Source organism: Schistocerca nitens, chromosome 6, assembly GCF_023898315.1.
Source record: "Schistocerca nitens isolate TAMUIC-IGC-003100 chromosome 6, iqSchNite1.1, whole genome shotgun sequence".
Lineage (NCBI taxonomy): Eukaryota > Metazoa > Arthropoda > Insecta > Orthoptera > Acrididae > Schistocerca > Schistocerca nitens.
Genome location: NC_064619.1, coordinates 496,190,641 through 496,215,295, shown reverse-complemented (window position 1 = coordinate 496,215,295; position 24,655 = coordinate 496,190,641). Strand labels below are relative to the sequence as shown.

At 44.2% G+C, this 24,655-nt stretch overlaps 1 protein-coding gene across 1 annotated transcript in view; it reads right to left on the bottom strand.

Annotated features, from left to right (window-relative positions):
• The window catches only part of LOC126263423 (GTP-binding protein REM 1-like), a 259,836-nt gene extending 236,788 nt beyond the window's left edge, over positions 1-23,048 (bottom strand). Inside the window, exons 1-2 of the mRNA XM_049960517.1 lie at positions 22,809-23,048; positions 18,826-19,018 (exon numbers count right to left, since the gene is read on the bottom strand). Of these exons, the coding sequence (XP_049816474.1) occupies positions 18,826-19,018; positions 22,809-23,048 (433 nt within the window). The remainder of the gene's footprint in view (positions 1-18,825; positions 19,019-22,808) is intronic.
• Positions 23,049-24,655: the final 1,607 nt, after the last annotated feature.

Sequence of the window (24,655 nt, the reverse complement as noted above, 5' to 3'; positions counted from 1 at the left end):
TATTTACAATTAAAACAAATAAGCTAATGTACCATTCCACAGGTCCCAAGTGGAATGATCGTCATTTTTTAATGAACACTAAGAGTAATTTTACAAATACTAATGCACTGAATTTAAAATAAAAAAGTTTTTTATTTATTTATAAGGTAATACAACTACTGTAATACTTATTTACAATGAACACATTACTGCACTGAAATGGTGCAGAAGTTAGATTATACTAACACACACACACACACACACACACACACACACACACACAAATTTTCAATGAACACATTACTGCACTGAAATTGTGCAGAAGTTATGTTGTACTTATATACAAATCAGTTGGTTTTACTAAGAAATTCATCAATGGAGTAGAAGGAGTCGGCCACCAATAAATCCTTTAGGCTTCTCTTAAACTGAATTTCATTAGTTGTTAAGATTTTTATGGCTGCTGGCAAGTTATTGAAAATGTGTGTTCCTGAATAATGCACACCTTTTTGTACAAGACTAAGTGACTTTAAATCCTTGTGAAGATTATTCTTATTTCTAGTATTGATTCCATGAATTGAGCTGTTGGTTTGAAAAAGTGATATATTTTTAATGACAAATTTCATTAAGGAATAAATATATTGGGAAGCAGTAGTTAGTATCCCTTGTTCCCTAAAACGAGTGTACAGACCTCTGCATTTGTCTGTACCAGTCTATAGTCAAGTTTCAGTCTGCGCCTAATAAGATTACCATATTCCTGTACATAGCCATGAAGATAAATGACTAGACACTTTGTCAAGTATCAGAGATATGTGAGAATAAGATTAACGTACGAAGACCAAAGGAACTTCAGATTGCCAATTGTAAAATAGCATCCAGAATCAAGTTAAGTAAGGTTTATGATTGTTATTATTTTAATAAATGTGTGTGAAAATTAATCACTCTCAGTTTAAAGTTGGTCACCGTCAATCAGCTACTCTAAGCGTGCAAGTGGCATTTCTATCGTCTGACCTAACGACAGAAGATAAACACGCCACGATAAGACCACGAGGCATATTGCTGACACTCACCTACTTCGTTAGAGCGACAATAATCTGATGGTATGTGTACCGAAGGTCTTACAGTACGCACACCACAGGGAGGAAGAGAGGGTATAGTAAAACAAAAATTAGCTACCCAAGTAGGCGATAACTGACAGCTGGAGCATCTAATTAGTTAGTTACATGTCGTCGGATCACTATAACAACTTATCAGAATGTAGTGGAGCTACTTAATTTGCAGGTTATTACATTGAATAGCTGTTAAATCCGGCTGCATAATGACCATTTAGATGAATTCTCATCGGAAAAATATTAATTGTTTTAATAACAGAAGTAAGCACTATAGGGAGTACAAGTAAAATAAAATCCTTTTAAGCAATAGAAAGAGTTACCAAGTAAGAATGCTGATAGCTTAGTTTCAAATTTAGTTTTGCTCTCTGACAGGCACTTTGCATCAATAGGTAAGTAATTAGAGGTTGTGACTGTTGCGTTACAATTAGGTGACAAAAGTCATGGGAGACCTCCTAATATTGTATCGGACCTTCTTTTTCCGGGTGGAGTGCAGCAGCTCGACGTGGTATGTCCCCTGCAGAAATACTGAGCCATGATGCCTTTATAACCGTCCATAATTGCGAACGTGTTACTGGTGCAGGATCTTATGCACTAACTGACCTCTCTATTATGTCCCATTAATGTTCGACGGGATTCATATCGGACGATCTGAACTGTTCCGAATGTTCTTCAAACCAATCGCGATCAATTGTGGCCCGATCACATGGCGCATCGTCATGGGAATATCAAATTCATGAATGGCCGCAAATGGTCTCCAAGTAGCCGAACATAACCATTTCCAGTCGATGATCGGTTCAGTTGGACTAAAGGACTCATTCCACGTAAACACAGCCCATTCAATTATGAAGCCGCCACCAGCTTGCGCATTGCCTTATTGACGGATCCATGGCTACGTGGTCTCTGCGCCTCACTCCAGCCCTACCATCAGTTCTTACTGTGGTGTCACCGCTAGACACCACACTTGCTAGGTGGTAACTTAAATCGGCCGCGGTCCTGTAGTACATGTTGGACCCGCGTGTCGCCACTGTGTAATCGCAAACCTAGCGCCACCACATGGCAGGTCACAAGACACGGACTTGACCTCGCCCCAGTTGTACGGACGACATAGCTTGCGACTAGACCTACCAAGTATTCCTCTCATTTGCCGAGAGACAGATTAAATAGCCTTCAGCTAGTCCATCGCTACTACCTAGCAAGGCGCCATGTGTATCATTGCTAATTGCTTACTACTATGCAAGAGATGTATTTCAACAAGAACAAGACTACATTAAAGTTAAGTAATCTACCCAATACGTTCTTTTCTTTATAGTTTTTCATCCAGTCTCCTGTTTCAGAATTTACGCCCGTCTGCGTTAGTTTCGCGTGCACCTAGCCACTCATTGTGTCGAGACCTTAGGGAATCGACACAACAATATTTTGGCGACGAGGTGTGGTGCCGCGCCCACGTTGCAGTCTTTGTGTTCTATTTGCTCTAATTTGCTTGTGTCATGGCTTCGCCGCATTCTCCAGATGTACTGTCCGAATTTTTTCGCTTGCAGAATCAGCAGACGCAGGCGTTATTGGAAGCCCTTGGACAGCTCGTCCAGGGTCAACGTGCGCTGCAAACCGATGCGGCACCCGCCGCTTCATCGCTACCGCAGCCACACAACGCTGTCGCACCGCCATTTAGGCCCTTTGAGGCCACAACCGAAAGCTGGACTGAGTGGGCCGATCAGTTCAACTTCCACCTCACTGCTTATGGAATTCAAGGTAAAGAGCGGCAGCCGTTTTTGCTTTCTTGTGTCGGTGTGTCTACCTACCGGGTGATAGTGAAATTGTTTCCCCGACGCGACGTAGCAACTCTGACCTACGAGGAAATTTTGTCGGCTTTAGATGCCTATTTCAAAGAAACAGTTAATGTTGTTGCAAAACGGTATACGTTTTTTCGTACAAAACGTACCGCCGGTCAGACTCATAGGGAGTGGGTAGCAACTTTGCAAGGACTTACTAGAGACTGCGCGTTTGCCTGTGAATGTGGCCTCCCATATTCAGATACTATGGTGCGTGATGCAATTGCACAGAACGTTTCTGATGTTCGCATAAGGGAACAGATTTTGAAGCTAGTTAATCCCTCCCTGCAACAAGTGATAGACATATTGGACAGGCAAGACACACTTGACTTTGCTCAGGCATCATTTGAAACTTCGCCAGCGGTGTGTCACATTAATCGGCCCGCCCGGCCCGCTGCACGGGACGCTAAGCGGCCCTCGCGCCCGACTTCGCTGCGGCCGCCTAGCTTGCAACCACGTGCGCCGCGTAAGCAAGCAAATGCAGTGAAATCTTGCCCGCGGTGTGCAACTAGACATTCGCGTGAAAATTGCCCGTCACGCCAAGCTATTTGCTTTTACTGTCGAAAGAAAGGACATGTACAAAGTGTTTGCCAGAAAAAGCTTAGGTCAGACAATCACACAAATTCCAGGCCCTTTGCTTCGCGCCGGAATCGAACCCAGGACAATCAGGCTCGTGGACCTTCACCCATGGACATCCATGTAGTACATTCCCACCCGTCCAGTGACACTTTAGCTCACAGTGACTGTGTTCGTCCCACCCAAAGTGTGCGTCGACGTCGCCGGAAATCCCGTAAAGTTGCAAGTGCTTCTGGACCTGTATCCGTTCAAATTGCACGAGACAGTCGCTCTTGTCGTCAACAAGACAATAAACTTTTTGTGGACTTAGACTTTGCAGGAAAAGTGATACCATTCCAGCTCGATACCGGAGCTGCAGTTTCATTGCTCAATCACGACACGTACAAACAGCTGGGCGCACCGCCATTGCGTGCCGCAAATGTTCAGTTAACTAGTTACTCAGGACAACAGATCCCTGTGTTAGGCCAGTGCAGCCTTATTGCAACATACAAGGGACAGACAAAACTTGTATCATTTTACGTTCTTCGTTCCTCTAGTGCAGTGAACTTGTTTGGTTTAGATTTGTTTCAATTGTTTAATTTGTCTATAGTAAATCAGGTCCTATCAGTGAATCAGACTGTGCCTTCCGCCAGTGTTTCTAGTCTTTGTGAAGAATTTGCAGACATTTTTGCACCGGGCCTTGGTTGCGCTAAGAACTATGAAGCGCATTTGGAACTGAAAGATAACGCGCAACCAAAATTTTTCAGAGCGCGCAATGTTCCCCACGCATTGCGTGATGAGGTCGCACGAACATTAGCCGAATTAGAATCTCAGGGTGTCATTGAACGAGTGCAGGCTTCTCTCTGGGCCTCACCCTTCGTAATTTTGCCCAAACCTTCCGGAAAATTGAGACTTTGCGTGGACTTCAAGGCAACTGTGAATCCACAACTTGTGACTGCTACTTTTCCTTTGCCCCGCCCGGAAGATCTTTTTGACAAACTGTGCCCGGGAAAATATTTTTCAAAATTGGACCTAGCAGATGCGTACTTGCAAATACCTGTGGACGAAGAATCCCAGCGCGTCTTAGTGGTTAACACGCATCTTGGCTTGTATCGCTTCAAAAGACTGCCATTCGGGTGTGCATCCGCCCCTGCTTTATTTCAGCAATATTTACAAACTATTTGTGCGTCGGTCCCTACGGCTGCGAACTATCTGGACGATATTGTGATCTCAGGAAAGACAGAAGCCGAACATTTGCAGAATCTCCGGACATTATTTCAGGTCTTGCGTCAGAATGGTCTTCGCTTGAGGAAGGACAAATGTGTGTTTTTTGCTCGTGACTTACCGTACCTGGGCCATGTCCTTAACGCCCAAGGTATACATCCGAGTCCAGAGCACCTTCGTGCCATTCAGGACTTGCCGTCACCGCAGAACTTAAAACAGCTACAGAGTGTGCTGGGTAAGGTAAATTATTATCATCGGTTTGTGCGCAATGCTTCTTCTATTTCAGCTCCGCTTCATCGCTTACGCCGTACAGGTGTTCCGTTCGTCTGGACGACGGAATGCGAACGCGCCTTTCGCCAGTTGAAATCGGCGTTACTTTCAAATACTTGCCTTACGCCATTCGATCCCCGAAAACCCCTTTTGTTGATGGTCGATGCATCGGATTTCGGGATCGGTGCTGTGCTTGCGCACAAAGATGGTTCGCATGATCGCCCTATTGCCTTTGCGTCAAAATTGCTCTCATCTGCGCAAAGAAATTATTCACAAATAGAGAAAGAAGCTTTAGCTCTAGTGTTTGGTGTTACCAAGTTCCATGACTTCTTGTATGGTCGTCACTTTACAATCATCACGGACCACAAACCTTTGACATCGCTTTTTCATCCGAACAACCCTGTACCTCCACGTACAGCGCAGAAATTCATTCGCTGGTCACTTTTTCTCTCGCAGTACCGCTACGATATCTTGTATCGGTCCACTGCTAAGCACGGCAACGCTGATGCGTTGTCCCGTTTGCCTGTTGCTGAGGATAAAGCATTCGATTCTTCCGAACTTGCTTGCATGTTCATTGATTCGGAAGCCGATGACGTGGTCGCATCGTTTCCGATTGATTTTCGTCGTGTAGCTACAGCCACAGCTGCTGACCCTGTCCTTGCTCCCGTTTTGCGTTTTGTTGCTACGCAATGGCCCTTGTCAAAGTCACGGATCGAGGATCCTTTGGTTCGCCGTTTTTTTGCTCACAAGGAGAGACTTTTTGTCCGACGTGGTGTTTTGTTGTTGCGTTCCGATAATGATCAATCCCGAGTCGTGGTCCCACGTTCGTTACAGTCCTCTGTCTTACGGCTTCTTCACCAAGGACATTGGGGTATAGTGCGAACGAAACAACTTGCTCGACAGCACTGTACTTGGTTCGGAATCGATGCTGCGATTACGAATATGTGCTCCTCTTGCGTGGCGTGTGCCGAACAACAATCCGCACCGCCGCGGAAATTCTTTGCATGGCCGAAAGCCACTTCCCCTTGGCAACGCTTGCACATCGATTTTGCTGGTCCATTCTGGAATGCTCGATGGTTGGTTGTGGTCGATGCTTTCAGTAATTTTCCTTTTGTTGTCCGGATGTCTTCCACGACGTCTTCTGCCACCATCCAAGCCTTGTCTGCTATCTTTTGCATTGAAGGTCTTCCGCAGACTATTGTTTCCGACAATGGCCCACAATTCATGTCCGCAGAATTTCAGTCATTCTGCAAGGCCAATGGTATTCAACATCTGACATCCGCGCCGTTTTCGCCTCAGTCAAACGGTGCCGCGGAACGATTGGTCCGGACTTTCAAGTCACAGATGTTGAAGTTGAAAGAGTCGCATTCTCGGGAGGACGCTTTGTTGCTCTTTTTGTCCTCATATCGCTCTCAGCCCCGCGATGGTCGCTCGCCGGCTGAGTTGCTCCATGGTCGTCCTCATCGAACTCTGATGTCTTTGCTGCATCCGCCACATCAGGTTCCTGTGCAGCGGCAGACTCCTGCTTTTGCTCCTGGCGACGTTGTCTATTATCGCAACTATCGCGGTTCACGGCGTTGGCTCGCAGGGCGCATTCTTCGCTGCCTCGGCCGCGCGATGTATTTGGTTTTGGGGGCCTCTGGTGAGGTGCGTCGGCATCTCAATCAGCTGCGCCTCTGTCGTCGCCTGGGTTCTGCCGCTCCCCGTCTGCTTTCAGCGACGGAGCCGTCAGGTCAGCGCCCTGGGGACCCATCTACTGGCTCGCCTCATCCCCAGGTGTTACCGACGCTGCCTTCCATTTTGCCTCATGGCGTTGCGCCGCCGCAGCCGCCGCCGGCGCCGCCAGCAGCGGACGCTTCGCTGCAGCCGCCACGCGCCTCTCTGGGTCACGCGCCGCCGCTTGCTTCCCGTGACCAGCTGTCCTCCGCCATGGACCTCTTGCCCGCTCCGGACCAGATGTCGTCTTCGCCCGTCGGGTGCTCCGACCACATGGAGGTCGACCCTTCTGTCTCATTACGTGCGCATACACCTCATGTTGACGTGCACCCTGGACTAGGTTTGCAGGCGTTTCCTAGCTCCCCTCGGACCGAATGGCCGGGTGCGGGTGGCACAGCCTCGCCTGTTGTTAGGCTCCCCACCTCATCGCATACGTCAACATGGGGTCCTCCCCACGGCGGGCGGCAGCCTTATCTCACGACCGTTCGCCGATTTGCGGGGGAGGAATGTGGTGTCACCGCTAGACACCACACTTGCTAGGTGGTAACTTAAATCGGCCGCGGTCCTGTAGTACATGTTGGACCCGCGTGTCGCCACTGTGTAATCGCAAACCTAGCGCCACCACATGGCAGGTCACAAGACACGGACTTGACCTCGCCCCAGTTGTACGGACGACATAGCTTGCGACTAGACCTACCAAGTATTCCTCTCATTTGCCGAGAGACAGATTAAATAGCCTTCAGCTAGTCCATCGCTACTACCTAGCAAGGCGCCATGTGTATCATTGCTAATTGCTTACTACTATGCAAGAGATGTATTTCAACAAGAACAAGACTACATTAAAGTTAAGTAATCTACCCAATACGTTCTTTTCTTTATAGTTTTTCATCCAGTCTCCTGTTTCAGAATTTACGCCCGTCTGCGTTAGTTTCGCGTGCACCTAGCCACTCATTGTGTCGAGACCTTAGGGAATCGACACAACACTTACCAACTGAAATCGGGACTCATATGACAAGGACACGGTTTTCCAGTCGTCTGAGGTCCCACCGATAGGTTCACGAACACAGAAGAGGCGGTGCAGGCGATGTTGTACTGTTAGCAAAGGCATTCGCGTCGGTCGTCTGCTGCCACAGCCCATTAACCCCAAATTTCGCCGCACTCTCCTAACGGATACATACGTCGTACGTCCCACATTGATTTCAGTGGTTAAATGGTTCAAATGGCTCTGAGCACTATGGGACTTAACTGCTGAGGTCATCAGTCCCCTAGAACTTAGAACTACTTAAACCTAACTAACCTAAGGACATCACACACATCCATGCCCGAGGCAGGATTCGAACCTGCGACCGTAGCGGTCGCGCGGTTCCAGACTGTAGTGCTAGAACCGCTCGGCCACCCCGGCCGGCTTCAGTGGTTACCTCACTCAATGTTGCTTGTCTGTTAGTACTGACAAGCCTACGCAAATGTCGCTGCTCTCGGTCTTTAAGTGAAGGCCACTGGTTTGTGTAACGCCTGAAACGTGGTATTCTCAGCACACTCTTGACACTGCGGATCTAGGAATTGTGAATTCCCTAACGATTTCCGAAATGGAACATCCCATGATCTAGCGCCAACTACCATTCCGCGTTCGAAGCCTCTTAATTCCCGTTGTACGGGACGTCGTAATCCTTTACACATGAATCACCTGAGTACAAGTGACATCTCCCGCAATGACTGCCCTTGTGTGTCCTGTGAACGTGATATTACTACTATCTCTATATGTGCATATCTCTATCCCATGACTTTTGTCACATCAGTGTATTCATTCCATGATGCGCTAAAGTGCATATTAACGACGAATAATAAGGGTGTTTTATCTTCAAGTAATGTTTGTTATTATGACGGTATGAATTACATGCAAAATATTTCATGATTGATGGTGTAATTAAAATACTACATTCCTGAAATTGCTATGTACAAGACGATTGTGGGCAAGCACCATATATTATTTCTGCAGCACGTTTTTTGTAGTTAAAAGTTCCTTTTTAAAGACGAATGAGCAGTGTCATAGTTTCATTCTCATGAAAGGGAACGGGAAAATAGAACACGTAATTAGGTTTTAGCGTCCCGTCGAAGGCGAGAGCACTACAGGCGGCACAGAACCTTGTGCTTCAAAGGACTGGGTATGAAGTGTGCCATCTCGTTTTCACAGGAATGAATCCATGGCAACCCTATATCCGGACGGCCGGATGGGATTTGAATTCCTGATACTTTTCGTTGAATATTAATTACTGCAAGAGATGATGCTGTGTAATATGCATGGTGCTTCAGACCTTCTGTAACAGCATTCTCCTCGGAAACGGTGCGTCCGTTCTTTCTCGGGAGTAATGCGTTTTACTCAACCTATTAAGGGAGAATAGAATGGCGAAATTCACATTCACCGTCGGAAAATGGCGAATATGACCTCAGCTTCAGAATTTCAGACATGAACATGGGAAAACCTACTAGCACCGTTACAACGAGCTCTCAAAAGTCAACGTTTTGGCCTAACTTTTTTTTAATTTCCCTCCTTTTCGACGATAACACGAAAAAATTCTTCTTAGCAACACCCCATGCTAGGACACCCTAGTCAGCCGAAGCGAGTGGGAGCCGTTGACGGCAAATACCGTAAATTACACCTTCTCGCTGCTAGTGCCATATGAAACGCGGGGCGTTTTGGGGAACACTGTCAAAAGGTTCTGTGGTGGCCATTAGTTTATGTTGTGTACAGCAAGGACATATTCTAATGAAGAGGTATTTTATATTCCCGCAGGAAGTGATCATCATTACCTGCAAACAGAGTGAGTTTATGCAGAGAATTATCAAGATTGTCTGCAGCCGCCTCGACATGTTTTTCAGCGAATAGAGGTACGGTTTCACAATAGCAATAGTACCCAAGTACTTTATTGTGAAAAATAAGTCAGAGGACGTGTTAGAGCGAAAATAAATCTTGACCCACATATTTCCGCACAAAAGTGTTTTGGGGTGAGCAGAATTACCGTCTGTAGAATTCTACGTGAAAGCTGGTTACGACCGTATCACATCCATATTCAGCAGGCATTAAGCGAACACAATTTCTAGACTGTACTCGCCTTTCCCATCATGACACAAAATCAAAATCTGAAAATCGCGGTTGTGATACTGGTTTGGTGAAGCCACTTTTAAATATGAAGGCAAGGTAAATATCCAGAACACTCACTCGTGATCAGAACAACACTGCAGAGGCTACACCAGCAAGAGAGCCAGCAAACTGGAACATAAATACTTTGTCTAGAATTTATTTTTTCCATGAGCAATTAAATGGCGGCAACCACTCTGTATTTGTCCAACGTATACTGTTAGGCTTACTAGAATATATTCCACTAGCAACACCTTTGTTAATGTAGCAATAATGTAGGTCTAGGTCTCTAGCACATTTTCCCTTGGTGGCCAAGAGCATATTAAATCACAAATTTTCTGGATCGGTGGCGTGGTAGAACAGGGTCAACGACTTTTTTTTGAATCGTCAGTCTTCTGACTGCTTTGATGTGGTCCGCCACCGATTCCTCTCCTATGCCAACCTCTTCATTTCAGAGTAGCACTTGCAACCTATGTCCTCAGTTATTTGCTGGATGTATTCCAATCTCTGTCTTCCTCTACAGTTCTCTCTACGGCTCCCTCTAATAGCATAGAAGTCATACCCTGATGTTTCAACAGATGCCCCATCATCCTGTTTCTTCTCCTTGTCAGTGTTTTCCACGTATTCCTTTCCTCTCTGCTTCTGCGTAGAACCTTCTCATTCGTTACCTTATCAGTCCACCTAATTTTCAACATTAGTCTGTAGCACCACATCTCAAATGCTTCGATTGTCTTTTGTTCCGGTTTTCCCACAACCCATGTTTCACTACCATACAATTCTGTGCTCCAAACGTACATTCTCAGTATTTTATTCCTAAAATCAAGGCCTATGTTTGATACTACTAGAATTCTCTTGGCCAGGAATGCAATTTTTGCCATTTCTAGTCTGCTCTCGATGTCCTCCTTGCTCCGTCCGTCACTGGTTATTTTGCTGTCTAGGTAGGAGAAATCCTTAACTTCATCTACTCCATGACCATCAATCCTGATGTTAAGTTTCTCGATGTTCTCATTTCTGCTACTTCTCATTACTTTCGTCTTTCTTCGATTTACACTCTCGCAAGACCGCTACGGTCGCAGGTTCGAGTCCTGCCTCGGGCATGGATGTTTGTGATGTCCTTAGGTTAGTTAGGTTTAACTAGTTCTATGTTCTAGGGGACTGATGACCTCAGCAGTCGAGTCCCATAGTGCTCAGAGCCATTTGAACCATTTACACTCAATCCATATTCTGTACTCATTAGACTGTTCATTCCATTCAGCAGATCATGTAATTATTCTTCTCTTTCTCTCAGGATAGCAATGTCATCAGCGAATCGTATCAGTGATATACTTTCATCTCGAATTTTAATTCGATTCTTGAAGCTTTCTTTTATTTCCACGATGTTATTGCACTTGGCGTCCCACGCGGTGATTCTCATAGTAAACAAGTACAGTGGTGATTAAGGAAAATGTATCGCACTGTGAATGCTTTCAGGACAGTTGTGCATAGAGTTGAACTTTGTCGAAACTACGGTTCGGTAGTTTTGGTACTCTACATAAATGACGTTGTAAATGGAAGGATTACCAGTATTATTGGTAGAATTGGTAGGGGAAGAAACATAAGTGAATGATGAGAGGGAAACTGGGAGCCGATGACTTCTCTTTGCCTTTTTGTTTGTTTGGTTCTTTGTATTGCACGTAATTAGAACTGAATACCATTCATTGTTCGTTCATTGTGTATTTTATATCCTCACAGAATATAAATTGCATTTTAGAAGTAATAAAAATTGGCTGATGGCGGAAATTCCGCGCTTTAATGTAACTGAAGCAATTACTTTTAATGCAAGTATAGTTTACATGCACAAATACAATATATCGTTATTCATCATGATCAAAGGCAAGAATTTCCTGTTATAACAAGTTCGACGATGTATTGAAACAATGTTTGTTATATTTTCGTTTTTGCCGCTTCTTTAACTTACCTTTTTGTTTAGGAAATTTCGTTTTCTGGCTCTGTATGATAGACCTGTATTGTTTTCTTTATTTTTACTACAACGTTCCTCCGTTTCACGTTACAAATTAACAATTTTCGAATAAAACCTGAATTAAACGTTGACAATTTCAGTTTTGCTAGGAATACTGTTTATTTGTATGTAACAGACAGGAGAATAACTATGAAGAAGAAAAATGTTCTGTAGGTTACACGGACCTCCATATACCGTCACTCAGTTTCTAGACAGTTCACCGTTTCCTGTTTTTAGAGGAATCTAGTAAGACCGTGATCGCACATGAAAGGAAAGCAATCGTTATGAGGTAACGCCCGATCTGTATGTAACACTCCCAGCGTATAGGTAATGTGGGTTCGAACCGAACAAATCCAATGTACCAGGAAAACTGCCATAGTCTACGTTTACTTATTGTAGTCTACAGTAACGTACGGTAGTTTTTGAACTCTGGTTGTGCATATACTATCAAGTGGTTCAGCGTTTCCTCATGAAATATCACGATAAAAATTCGTGATAAATTGACCAAAGCACTCTCACGCCCAGGAGCAATAATATTGTGGTCGACTAATGCAAATGACGCGTAACTTCCCCATGCTGCATATCAACAACACAGTAAACATTTAATGAAAAAAGTCTAGATCACGTAAGCTTTTGCTGCGTAGTTGAGGTCAATCTTAAAGCGTCTGCCAGATCAGGTTCTCCAACATTTCAGTGACGCTCACCCGTGGGTAAATCAAACTGTAGCCGGTGGCGCTACTCTTATTTGTATCCGTTAAGTATCCTCTACTAGCTCTATATTGTATGTGTCACATATACTGGAACAGAGTTCTAAGATTGTCACACGAGTATTTCGTAATCAATATCCTGTGTAAACTAATTAGTCTTGGTGTTTGTGATTCACTATTTGAAATTGCACACTTAAAATTCTCTTCGACGCAATCGTAGAACACGTTTCATATCGTTAACGGATATCATTGGCCTTAATCAGATGTTTTACCTCCGAATGTGCCAATGGGAGCCGATATCGGTTAACGATATAAAATAAGTTTAGATAACGTGGTTGGACATAAGACAACGCTCTGTTACAAATTAGCACCAGTCAAGAATGCAAATAATCATTTATTTAAAAATGATGACAGGTTTCGGCCTTCATACTGGCCATTTTCAGATCTAAAGCACCATGTGGCTGATGTCGGCAGTGCACAGAACAGTTGTGTGATGCCACGACCATTTTTGTGTTATAAAAGGTACTAACGTTCGTGACATCACGAAACAGTTCTATGAGCGGCCGACTTCAGTCACATGGTGCTTTACATCTGAAGATCGCGAGCATAAAGGCAGAAAGTCATTTTTAAACAAATGATTATTTGCTATCTTAACTGTTCCATGAAGTGACGAACGATATAAAACATATTCTAAGAGATAATTAACTGTACAACAGTTGCATTTTCTCAGTATTCTGTCGATGAACAGAAGTCTGTTGACTGCTTTACCCACGTCTGAGCCTATGTTATTATTTCATTTCATATGCCTACAAACTGTTACACCAAGCAGTTGCATGAGTTCAGTGATTCTAATTGTCACTTATTGATATTTCTGTCATTTTTGCGTTTTATGCGCTGTTCAATATTGTCTATTACCGTCCTGCAAAATGATAGTTTCTTTTCTGGTCAGTGTGATTTATTATTAATAATAAACTGTATTTAAATTGCAAAAGTTAAACACATTATATTCTTATTTCAGCATTTGTAAGAGATGCACCAGTATCACAAATACACGTGTCAGCATCTACACGATTTAGGGCTACCATTTTATTGAGATGGTGAGGCCAAATTTGATACATCTTCATATGTTATTGTGGACCTTTTAATGTTTTCTCAATTATACATTTGCGTCAACTGACACGGGGGCAGCAACAGCTCTCCCGGATTTTAGATAAACTGCTACAGTAGCACATACAGCCTGTTTGACTATTATAGGTACAACCGAATGGGGACGAGTAAAGAACAAAGAAACAAGCAAGTAATCCTAATAAAAATAAGTCCAGAAGACAATGGTTTCTCCAATATGGCCACATTTCGTACCTAGAGCTCCTAAATTTACTGCAACAAGCTAATAGACAGTTTGGATGATGTTCCTTAGGGTGAAACGATGCATGTGTGGAGCACCGACACATTTTCATGTGGATATTCGGGAATACGTAGCACGAATATTTGACAAGTGTTTCGGTCATGACTCGTAAACATCAAGGCCTCTCAGAACTCCGACCTGAAGCCGTCCAAATTTTTTTGTGGTGTGGTATTTGAAAGCTCGTATTCCCGCTCTGCTTATAGTGTCGATGAACTCCGAGGAGGCATTGCCGATGGTTGTGTATCTGGAACACGCCAGGGAATTGTGAATGCACACAGGCCTCGATGAGGAGACCTGTTGATGCCTGTCTTCATGTGAACGGTGACGGTACGGAACGCTGGTTGTAGTGTATACATGCACTTTGGATCCTAGTGACCTTCATGTGGTTTATATACTCAATCGTAATATGTCATACCGGGGAAACCGTTGGTTTTCGTCATATGTTTATTAGGATTGCTAGCTGTACCCGACCACGCAATACTGTCGCTCAGTCTAGCAAACCCGACAAACATTCACATTTGAGGATGTACGTCCTAATCTCCAATCCCCCTTTCTTTGTCCCTCTGGCCGGTCGGTGTGGCCGTGCGGTTTAGACGCTTCAGTCTGGAACCGCGTGACCGCTACGGTCGCAGGTCCGAATCCTGCCTCGGGCATGGATGTGTGTGATGTCCTTAGGTTAGTTAGGTTTAATTAGTTCTAAGTTCTAGGCGACTGATGACCTCAGAAGTTAAGTCGCATAGTGCTCAGAACCATTTGAACCATTTTGTCCCTCTTCTCCCCTATCCCTTTCCATCTCTTCCTTCCTCCTCTCTTTGTCCTCGTCACCTCCCTCTCTCATACATACATACATACATACATACATACATACAAGATCTTCTCCTAACAGACGTCAGGCCCATTTTCTCTGGTGTTTCAGCAGATAACAGCAATTTCGTTTTTGGAATATGTAGCGAGAGTCAGCTCAGACAAATACCGATCATCAAGTCCTTCATGCGACCCCCAGTACTGACGGAAAGCGTCAGTTTGTTTTCTGTTACAAACAAAATGATTTTTAAAGCAGAATTTTACGTGACCATTCCCTTGAGCAAAATTTTTCAGATAAATGCTGTAGGTGGCAAAGTGGGTCACGCATTGCTACTAACGGTTGTGACTTTGAATGTGATTTCCAAGGCGATTTGGAGCTTAATGCCATTTTTTTAAAAAAATAAGAACCGTAATACTAGATTTAGATTCGAAAAAAGCGGCAACGTTCAATGAAGGTCAAATAAGCAAATACGTTTTTAGTTTTAAGATTAACTCAAAATAGAGCAAAATACGTTAGATACAAATTGGAAGGTGTAAAAGAGGTCACGTATCATTACCAATAACCATAATCTTAAAGGTAATTATCGGACGTCACTGGAAGATTCAGTTTCGTTTCATGGAAGCCACAGCTTATGAAGTCGGATTAGGAAAGGCGAAATTTTCATTAACGTGTTTATTGGCAAAAATAAATGCATCATAACGTGTAAATGTTGTTTTGACACTGGGAGACATAATAAACATAAATAAAACGTAGGTCATTGATTTACAAGTCGCTGAGTGAGTTCTCTCGCCTTTCATTCCTCAGGGTGCTTGATTAAAAGCGTTCCCCTGCGCTTCGCTTTGTACCTGGAAACTGACCATTGAGTATATGGTCAAAGTGACCACCATTCCCCCGTCGGTTTCGAGTCAATCTCTACTAGAACTTATTTGATCTCCATTGAACCTTTGCCATGATCTTGAATAATGCATCATTTTACACGTAAAATTGGCCGCTCTTTTCTAATCCTAAACCAGGTATTACGGTTCCCATTTACAAAAATCACTTTAGCATCCAAATCATCTTAAAAATCACGGCCATTAGTAGCAATGCGTGACCCTCTTTGTGAACTACAACTTTCGTCGCAAACAGTTTGCTGTATCTCATTTCTGCCCCGAGTTATTCCCCAGTATGGATTAAAATGGTATATTCACAGCTATATCCTGCGATACGATACTGCGGTTCTGGTTTAAGCCTTTACCGCTAAGTAACAATTATGATTGCAAGATTAAATTTGAAACCTATGTTTAATTTGGTGACAGTACGGCTTACAACTTTAAGACATGGTCCAATAATCTATAATTACTTTACATTGTTTTCTTACTTTATACACTGACCAGCCAAAACCTTATGACTACCAATTTAACAGCGTTTCGGTTCAGCTTTGGAATACAATTCTGCGTGAAATGGATACGCGAAGTTCTTGGCAGGTTCCCCGAGGTATGTGGCACCAGGTGTCTACGCATAGGTCACAAAAACTCTCTCCTCCCGCCCTAACGGTACCTACCGGCCGCCGTGTCATCCTCAGCCCATAGGCATCACTGGATGTGAATACGGAGGGGCATGTGGTCAGCACACCGCTCTCCTGGCTGTATGCCAGATTCAGAGACCGGAGCTACTGCTTCTCAATCAAGTAGCTCCTCAGTTTGCCTCACAAGGGCTGAGTGCACTCGGTTTGCCAACAGCACTCGGCAGACTGGATGGTCACCCATCTAAGTGCTAGCCCAGCCCGACGGCGCTTAACTTCGGTGATCTGACGGGAAGCGGTGTTACCACTGTAGCAAGGTCGTTGGCTCATAGGTCACAAAGTCACCCGGCTGATGGTATCTGAGCATGGAGCTGCTACCCGATTGCACCCCAGATGTGTTCCGCAGCGTTCAGATGAGACGAATTTGTTGACCATGACATTGACAGTGAATTCATTATCACCTTCTTCAATGCACTGTAGCACGCTTATGGCCTTGTTATCCTGTTGGAAGATGTAATCGCTGGGTGGGAAGACATGAAGGGAGGCAGGAGGTCCGCAGTAACGTTCACATAGTGTACAGCTGTCATGTTACCTTCGGTTGCTACCACAGATTTCGTGGAAGTCCACTTGAATGTTCCCATAGAGTAAGACTATCCCCATTGGCTGCGTCTGTGGCTCGATGCAAAATTTGGAGTAGCTGTTTGTGTGGATGATGGTGTATCCGGATGTGGCCATCAACAGAGTGCAACAACAAACGTGATGCATTCACTCAGACGACACGTTTCCACTGGTCCACACTCCTGTCTCGAAGATCCCTATCCACTGCAGTCGTGATTGATAATGTCTTTGTAGCAACAGAAAAATATAATAACATAGAGGACGTCTGCTGCGGAGCTTCAACTACAACTTTGTGACGTGGACTGTCTGCTTTGAAACCCTTGTGCCTGCATCAGCACTGTTGTTAGATCTACCACAGAACGCCGTCTCTGTTGCTTTACAAAGCGAGCAACCATTCGACTTCCATGTTGTGTGACAGGTTATGGACGTGCAACACCTTGTCACCTTTCGTCCTCCTTCAACCACTTTCGTAGTTGTTCACGATAGTAGTGTAGCAGCACCACCATTTAAGATAGGAAAGTTAGATTCGGTGCAATATTTCTGAGCGCACAAGTTACAGCCAGGCACAGGCCAGTTGACAGTAAGTTATGCTGACCAGCGGTTGCGAAGCAGAATGGAGGCTGCAGGGCCATCGAACCGCTGGAAAGAGTAAACGCAGCAGTTTGCATGGCGCAAGTTACAGGCAGAAGGGGCCCACTGACGCAACCTAGGTGTTACTAGTATGTGACTCGGAGAGGCGCATTAGCAAAACAGAGGCGCACAGCCGTGCATAAGTAGGTGCTGGTTTTCTAATGAGGGGGATTCAAGTGTGGAAGTTCTCCTGGACGGTGGGGCGTGTCACAACATCGGCTACACACAGTAGGAGATCAGCAGATGGGGCGCCGCATTCCAGTCCACGGTGGGTCGCTGGTTCGACCCTCTGAGGCCAACGAAGGTTCCGTAGCCAGCCAGCGGCGGGCCATTCGACAGCACGCTATCCCGGGCAATCTTGTTGGTTCCTAACACACGCCGGAGGCATCCCAAGACGAGGGCTGCAGGTTTGGCTGTCAGATCGCAAGTACTTGTTGTGGCCCACTATCTTACCCACAATGGGAAGAAGCACGCAGCTGGCCGCCCTACTGCTCCCAACGAGTGGCACTGAGGCAACGGGGACTAAGGCCACTGAGTTGTCTGCCAGCGCATCCTGAAATCATCAAAACTCTGCAGCTGTACACAGAGGGCATGCCGCAGTACTTTGCTCGGGTCGCTGAGGTAGCCCTTCCACACCAGGCAGTTTTCGAGACAGTGAAGTGGCGTCCTCGGCATCACGGGACCCTGAGATGCAGACAGAGGGGAATACAGCACTGTAGCTGGGAATAATAAAACACTTAAGATCACTGCTGATTTTAAATACCGCGCATCATGACAGTTTCCATCCATGTCATACGTTTCTCCACTGCACGCCAACATCTACATTTGGCAGTGACGGGTACAGTAGCATGTGAGCTTCGTCGCTTCTGAGTTGCTCATTATCTGGCGATGAGTCATAGCAATCTGTCCTTTTCAGAGTCGCTTATATCAGTGTATTTCCACATCTGCAGCCATCACTCTCGACAGAAAGAATCCTCATCATGTCCCATGCCCGCATTGCCTTCAGGTGAAATTCGAACTCGTAATGAGCAATGGACAAAATGTTTTAGGTTCAGCAGTGTAACATGTAGTGAATCGGATTACAGGAACCATGTAAGCATACAGGCGCAATAAATTCATGATCCCACAGAGCCTACAAAAACAAAGAACCAAGTGTACCAACAAATCAGAACAGATAACTTACCTTGTCCCTGGACGGTCAGATCTCCCTGACAGGGCAGTCCTCGGGAGGCATTGAGGTCGATGGCTGTTTCACAATTCCAGAATATGCAAAATATCCTACCTGGATAACCTGCTTTCCGAGAGCTGAGGGTGTACTAGTGGGAGGCAACAGACTCACCAGCCATGGGCACCTCCCGCCGCCTCTCCAGGTCTGCCTTGTTGCCCACCAGGATGACGCCACGCAACGCCACGTAGTCGTTCTTCCACAGGAACAGCAGGATGTCCTCGGCTGCCTTGAGCGTCTTGCGGTCCACTACCGAATATACCACCACGAACACGTCCGGGTTGTACGTCGTGCAGTAGCTCTCCACCTGTAAGGCGACACGTACTACGTTAACAGCTGTAAAAGTGTGTCACTCAGGCGGCTCACAGACAACGTCATATGCTTCGCCGAAGCATGAGGAGTTTCATCACAAAGAGTTCATATTTTTTCAGCTACGGCTCTGAGCACTACGGGACTGAACTACTGAGGTCATCAGTCCCCTAGACCTTAGAACTACTTAAACCTAACTAACCTAACTACATCACACATCCATGCCCGAGGCAGGATTCGAACCTGCGACCGTAGCGGTCGCGCTGTTCCAGACTGTACCGCCTAGAACAGCTCGGCCATCCCGGCCGGCATTCCATTCATAGTCCGGAAATTTTTAACTCGAGTGTTCGTGGCCACTTTATGCCTCCCACACCACCTCCTAATATAGCACATAAGCACGATGAACAAGACTGCGAGATGTCCATAAATATAAGTATGTTGTTTCTCCATTGTCTCGTAAAAAATATTTGGTAACTCATTCCGTATGTCAGACATGAAATTATTTGTAAATCTTAATTTTTTTCGTTGCATATAAATTGGTCCATTCAGCACTACCTCCTGCACAAAACTGAACCCGTAGTTCTTAACGGAACAAAACAGACATGTAACACCAACTCATCAGGGTACTTAAGATTTTCACTTGTTTATTAATAATGTTTTACCTATATGTTGTGCATAATTCGTTAATATTTAAATTAATTTGTAATTTCGTACTGAATATGGACTTTTCTATGTCTGTATTGTAACAGTAAAATATTATTTAGGTTACTAGCTAGCGCATATGGTGAATCAAATTGTGATGATAGAATAGGAAAATCAGGAGGGAAGCTCCTCTGTGTTAGCATGGTGAAAGCGCGCCAAAGGAAAATGTGGAAAGCACGAAAGGAGCACACTAACTGAAAACAAAGTACGAACTGGTTGTTAGCCATCTGACCATACACTTACCGTTGTGTATGCGAGGCTAAAATATTTCGAGTTTCACGGAATTAGAGCCTCGGATGTATGTTGGTTCTGCTTTAAAAGACGTGAAACGATACTTTTCTGGTTCTAGGCGATTAGTAATTGGAAGAAGTCATCTGTGAGTCGTGAGCGAGTCCCTAAAGGGCCATCTAATATGTTAACCTGTTATATCTTTGATCAACATGTCTAAGATCATTAGCTGAATGTATTGAGTACTTTCACAAATAGGTGTACTATACAGGGTGATTCAAAAAGAAAGAACAGATCTCAATTTTTTTAACTACAGACAAACTATGAAAGACAGAAATGCATTACGCGTGTCATTGTTTAGAGAAAGATTCAAAGTTTTAAGTTCGAATAGACGCTATACCATACACTGAACATGAACACCAGCCGGTCGGGGTAGCCGAGCGGTTCTAGGCGCTACAATCTGGAACCACGCGACCGCTACGGTCGCAGGTTCGAATACTGCCTCGGGCATGGACGTGTGTGATGTCCTTAGGTTCGTTAGGTTTAAGTAGTTCTAAGTTCTAGGAGACTGATGACGTCAGAAGTTAAGTCCCATAGTGCTCAGAGCCATTTGAACATGAACACCATGCGTTGCTCGAGAAACATCGGAGCGGTAGTCTATTTCATTCGACACACGAATGAACATGTACCGGTTTACTGAATCGACAGCTTCAATAATTACATTTCTCAACTCTTGAAGAGTAGAGAAAAGTTTTTCAAACGTCTGTCAACAGTATCGATATACTTGGAGAAATGCTTGATACACACTGTGCTGTCTTACAATATACGCGTCACACAGTTTCTCACCGAGATATGTGATAGAACACTTCACGAAGTTTTTCAGAGTAATTCGAGAAACGTCCTTCCTGTATGAAAAACGAGATCTGGATTTCTGGATAACTTGGTGGTTCTACTGTCTCTAAAACGCTCTCCTCTCTGGCGGTCGAGACAAATTGTTGCCAATGAGCATTATAGTTACTCTCATATCACTAGATGCGTCACCTATTTGACCAATTACAAGTCTTTAAGGAGTCTTCGTATCCTGCCAAAAAGTATTCTCTCGAAATAACAGAAAAAGTTTAGCTAAAGGTATCTTTACATGCCTGAAGGACTGAAGTAAATTTATTGCTCCCTCGATATAAATACATGATATTATTATATAATGCTCTGCATAAAACGTTTGTTACCCGTTACGTCACTGAAGAACGTGATTTACATACTCATATGTATTTAACCACAATTTTAAGATTCGTTCTCACGTACCTGAGGGCATGAAATATGTATATTTAATCAAAATAATTTGCGTTGTCTAAATAGTTTTCTTCAATATTTGTATACTACCTCATTAGGAGTATCCGGACAGCTATTAATCCATATTAAAATGGGGTATACAAAGGGGTAGTGGCTTCGCGGCCGACACGAGAGCAACAGGAGTCAAACCACGACATCGGGCTGGCCGGGGCGAGATGCGACGCCGTGAGACGGGAGATCGGCGCGCCTTCCTGCGTCCGTTGAAGCGGCTGGCAGCGGACTGTTTGGGAGAGCGTTTTGGGGGTGCTGCGCCAGGTCTTCGCCAGACATCGCAGTTTATTAGAAATTAAGTGATTCGTGATATGTTGTTTCATTACTTGTTAAATTCTGCTTGTTTTCTTGGTCAGTCTCTCGTCCCCAGCTTGCTCGTCTGTCTCTCGTCCGCATTTGTTAGGCAGTTAGTGTCTGTCTGTCGGTCTGCCATACGTTAATAGCTGCCTCTGTCATGTTTGTCGGATTCGGTGTTAACGAATTTATTGCTTAAGGTGTTAAGGCCGAATTCCTGAAATATGTTTTTGTCTTGCCTATCATCTTGCGAGATGGTATATGTGTAATGTAGAGCATGTCGGTACATTTTATGGAAAACTGCATTTCATGGATTTTATTTAAATGGTCTTTTTAGTATATAAAGTTGCCACCCTTCCACCGTAAGAGTTCTTTTAAAAACAAGTTGCACTTTCGGTGGCAAATAATTTTTAATGTGAGTGTTTTGTACCGTTTCCATCCCTCTTACGGGGTGCATAGTTTATGTGTTTGTGTGAGATGCGGCCGGCCGGAGTGGCCGAGCAGTTCTAGGCGCTACAGTGTGGAATCGCGCGACCGCTACGGTCGCAGGTTCGAATCCTGCCTGGGGCATGGATGTGTGTAATGTCTTTAGGTTAGTTAGGTTTAAGTAGTTCTAAGTTCTAGGGGACTGATGACCTCAGCAGTTAAGTCCCATAGTGCTCAGAGCCATTTGAACCATTTTTTTTGTGTGAGTTGTTAAAATTTTTAGTTTAAAGTAATTTGGTGTGTTGCAGATTTGCACCAGTGTAGTCTTTCAGAGGTTGTTGTGAGCGGTCGTGACTACGGCCGTGTTAAAAGGGAGCGGCAAGAATCTCAGCCCGAAAGCTCATACTATATAAAAAAAGTTATTTCTGCCTATGAATAATTGTAGCTTGATATTTACAGGGTGCTTTCTGATTATAATTTTAAATCTGTTAAAAAAAACAACAAAAAGCAAAAAAAAAGGCTTTTAGGAATAAAATTTCCATTTATTGAAAAAAATTAATTTGTCATCAGTTACCCATTGGCAACTACTTACACGCTCACATAGTGTGATTAAATGTGTTAACATTGTTGATGAATAAAGTAAGTTCTTAAGAAAAGGTTTTGAAAGTAACGGTTCAAACACTCGATTTGTTTTTATTACGAAATGAAAGTTACTGTCTTGACGAGCCTTTTATCACACAATTAAATCGACTGGGTGCCTCGAGCCTTGCAGAGAGATGAAGTAAAAGGTTGCCCGCCTTCCGGTCTCGGCGATACTGCAAGTGAGCCGGCTGCGGTGGCGGGTGGTTTCCCGCCGGAGTTGGCAGGTCTGCTCGAGTTGCCTCTCGGTGCGCTGCGGTCCTCCACTCTTCGGCAAACAGCGCCGGCCTGATCCGCCACGCGCTCTTTTCCTCGTGAGCTCGCCGCAGCCGTCGCGACCCGGCCCTTTGACGGTCCTCCCACCGGCGCGCGTAGGCGTATTTGTATAGCAAATACATTAGGGCGTGGCCCTCATCCCGTTAATGTCCCGCAGCCCTGCGGCGGCGACGTGTACGGGCCGCCGCCGCCGCCGGCGAAAGGGTCGCGCGAGTCGATCGGATGAATTCTTTACCAGCACCTGGAAGCAGTGGGTCGGCGTCTCGGCGCGTCTACCTTACCGGCGCTCTTTCAGTTTACTTTTCTTGTCTCTCCTGACCTTTGAGCATCGCCGAGACAAGATTAAGAGTGTAGTACCTTGAAGTACGGAATCTGGGATGGAGCTGCTTTCATCAGGAGCGTAACTCGTAACTTCTTAATGCCCGGCGCATGATACATCTCCGGGCGCTATACGGACGAACTCCCTTGGTTCGCAGGAAATGCCCCACGCATTTATGGCATCCGTTTCCTTGTCATGAACCTCTCCAGTATATTTGCAAAAACAGACATAATGTCTGATAGGATAGCCGCAATCAGTGATTTTACAATGTAACTTTTAATCCGTCTTGATTGCAAAATTCTTATTCATATTACCGGTTTCGGTTCCTTTAGAACCATCATCAGATCTGATATTTCAGTTACAAGAGTAACCCGTCCAAATACAGCAACTTTCACATGCTGCATGTGAAAGTTGCTGTATTTGGACGGGTTGCTCCTGTAACCGAAATATAAAATCTGATGATGGTTCTAAAGGAACCGAAACCGGTCATACGAATAAGAATTTTGCAATCAAGACGGATTAAAAGTTACATTCTCTCCAGTATCAATGGAGTAAGCAGGTTCTTGGCTCTATTTTGGAGCATAAACGTTTTAATTAACCTTTTCATGGATATGTGTATTTATTATTATGGTTCAGTTAGTTTTCATTTCGGTTATGTTACGAGTGTTGGTGAACGTGTTTGAATGGATACCTAACAGCATTATTTTGTTTCTTTCAACCAAAGTTAGAAAATTTTACAAAAAGGTACTAACACCTCATTTTCTCTTCTCTCGGTAGAAAAATCCATGTTGTATGCGAGGCAAGAGACTCCTAGCGGCCACCAAGTGAATCATCTTCTCAAGAATTGGTCGAGAGGGAATTAATAAGCGCGTATTTCAATTTTTAAATAAAATTACCTTTGTCTAAGAATAAACAAATGCGAGAAAGAAAATAAAGTATCTAATATGTGTTGTTTATAAGGCGAAAGCCATCATTGTAGTTACCAGTAAAAATTATTTTGCTTGTAGGGGAGGAAGTTTAATTTCAGCTCACTTGATTTCGTCTATTTTTCGAAAACCTAGTGTTTTGCTCATAGCTATTTTCTGAGTTACTGGCGAACGAACTTACTGACTGAATTATTCAGAATCAAGAGTTGAATAGAGATTTTGTGTGATCTGTTGGAATTGTCTTTAAATCTAAATGTGGCTAGCGAACCAGATCTTAATTTAAATGATTTGTCTATAATACATACGAGTCAATAAATTACGTGAAATGCTCTACAAATTATTAATTTTAAGCCGCTATTTTATGGAGTTTGCCATTTTGAGTATTCTTAACAAAGTCGTAAGTAGTAACCAAGACAGAGGTCCAGACGTAAGAGTTCTGTAAAGGAAAGATTCGTACAGATTATGAATTTATTTGTTCTATTCT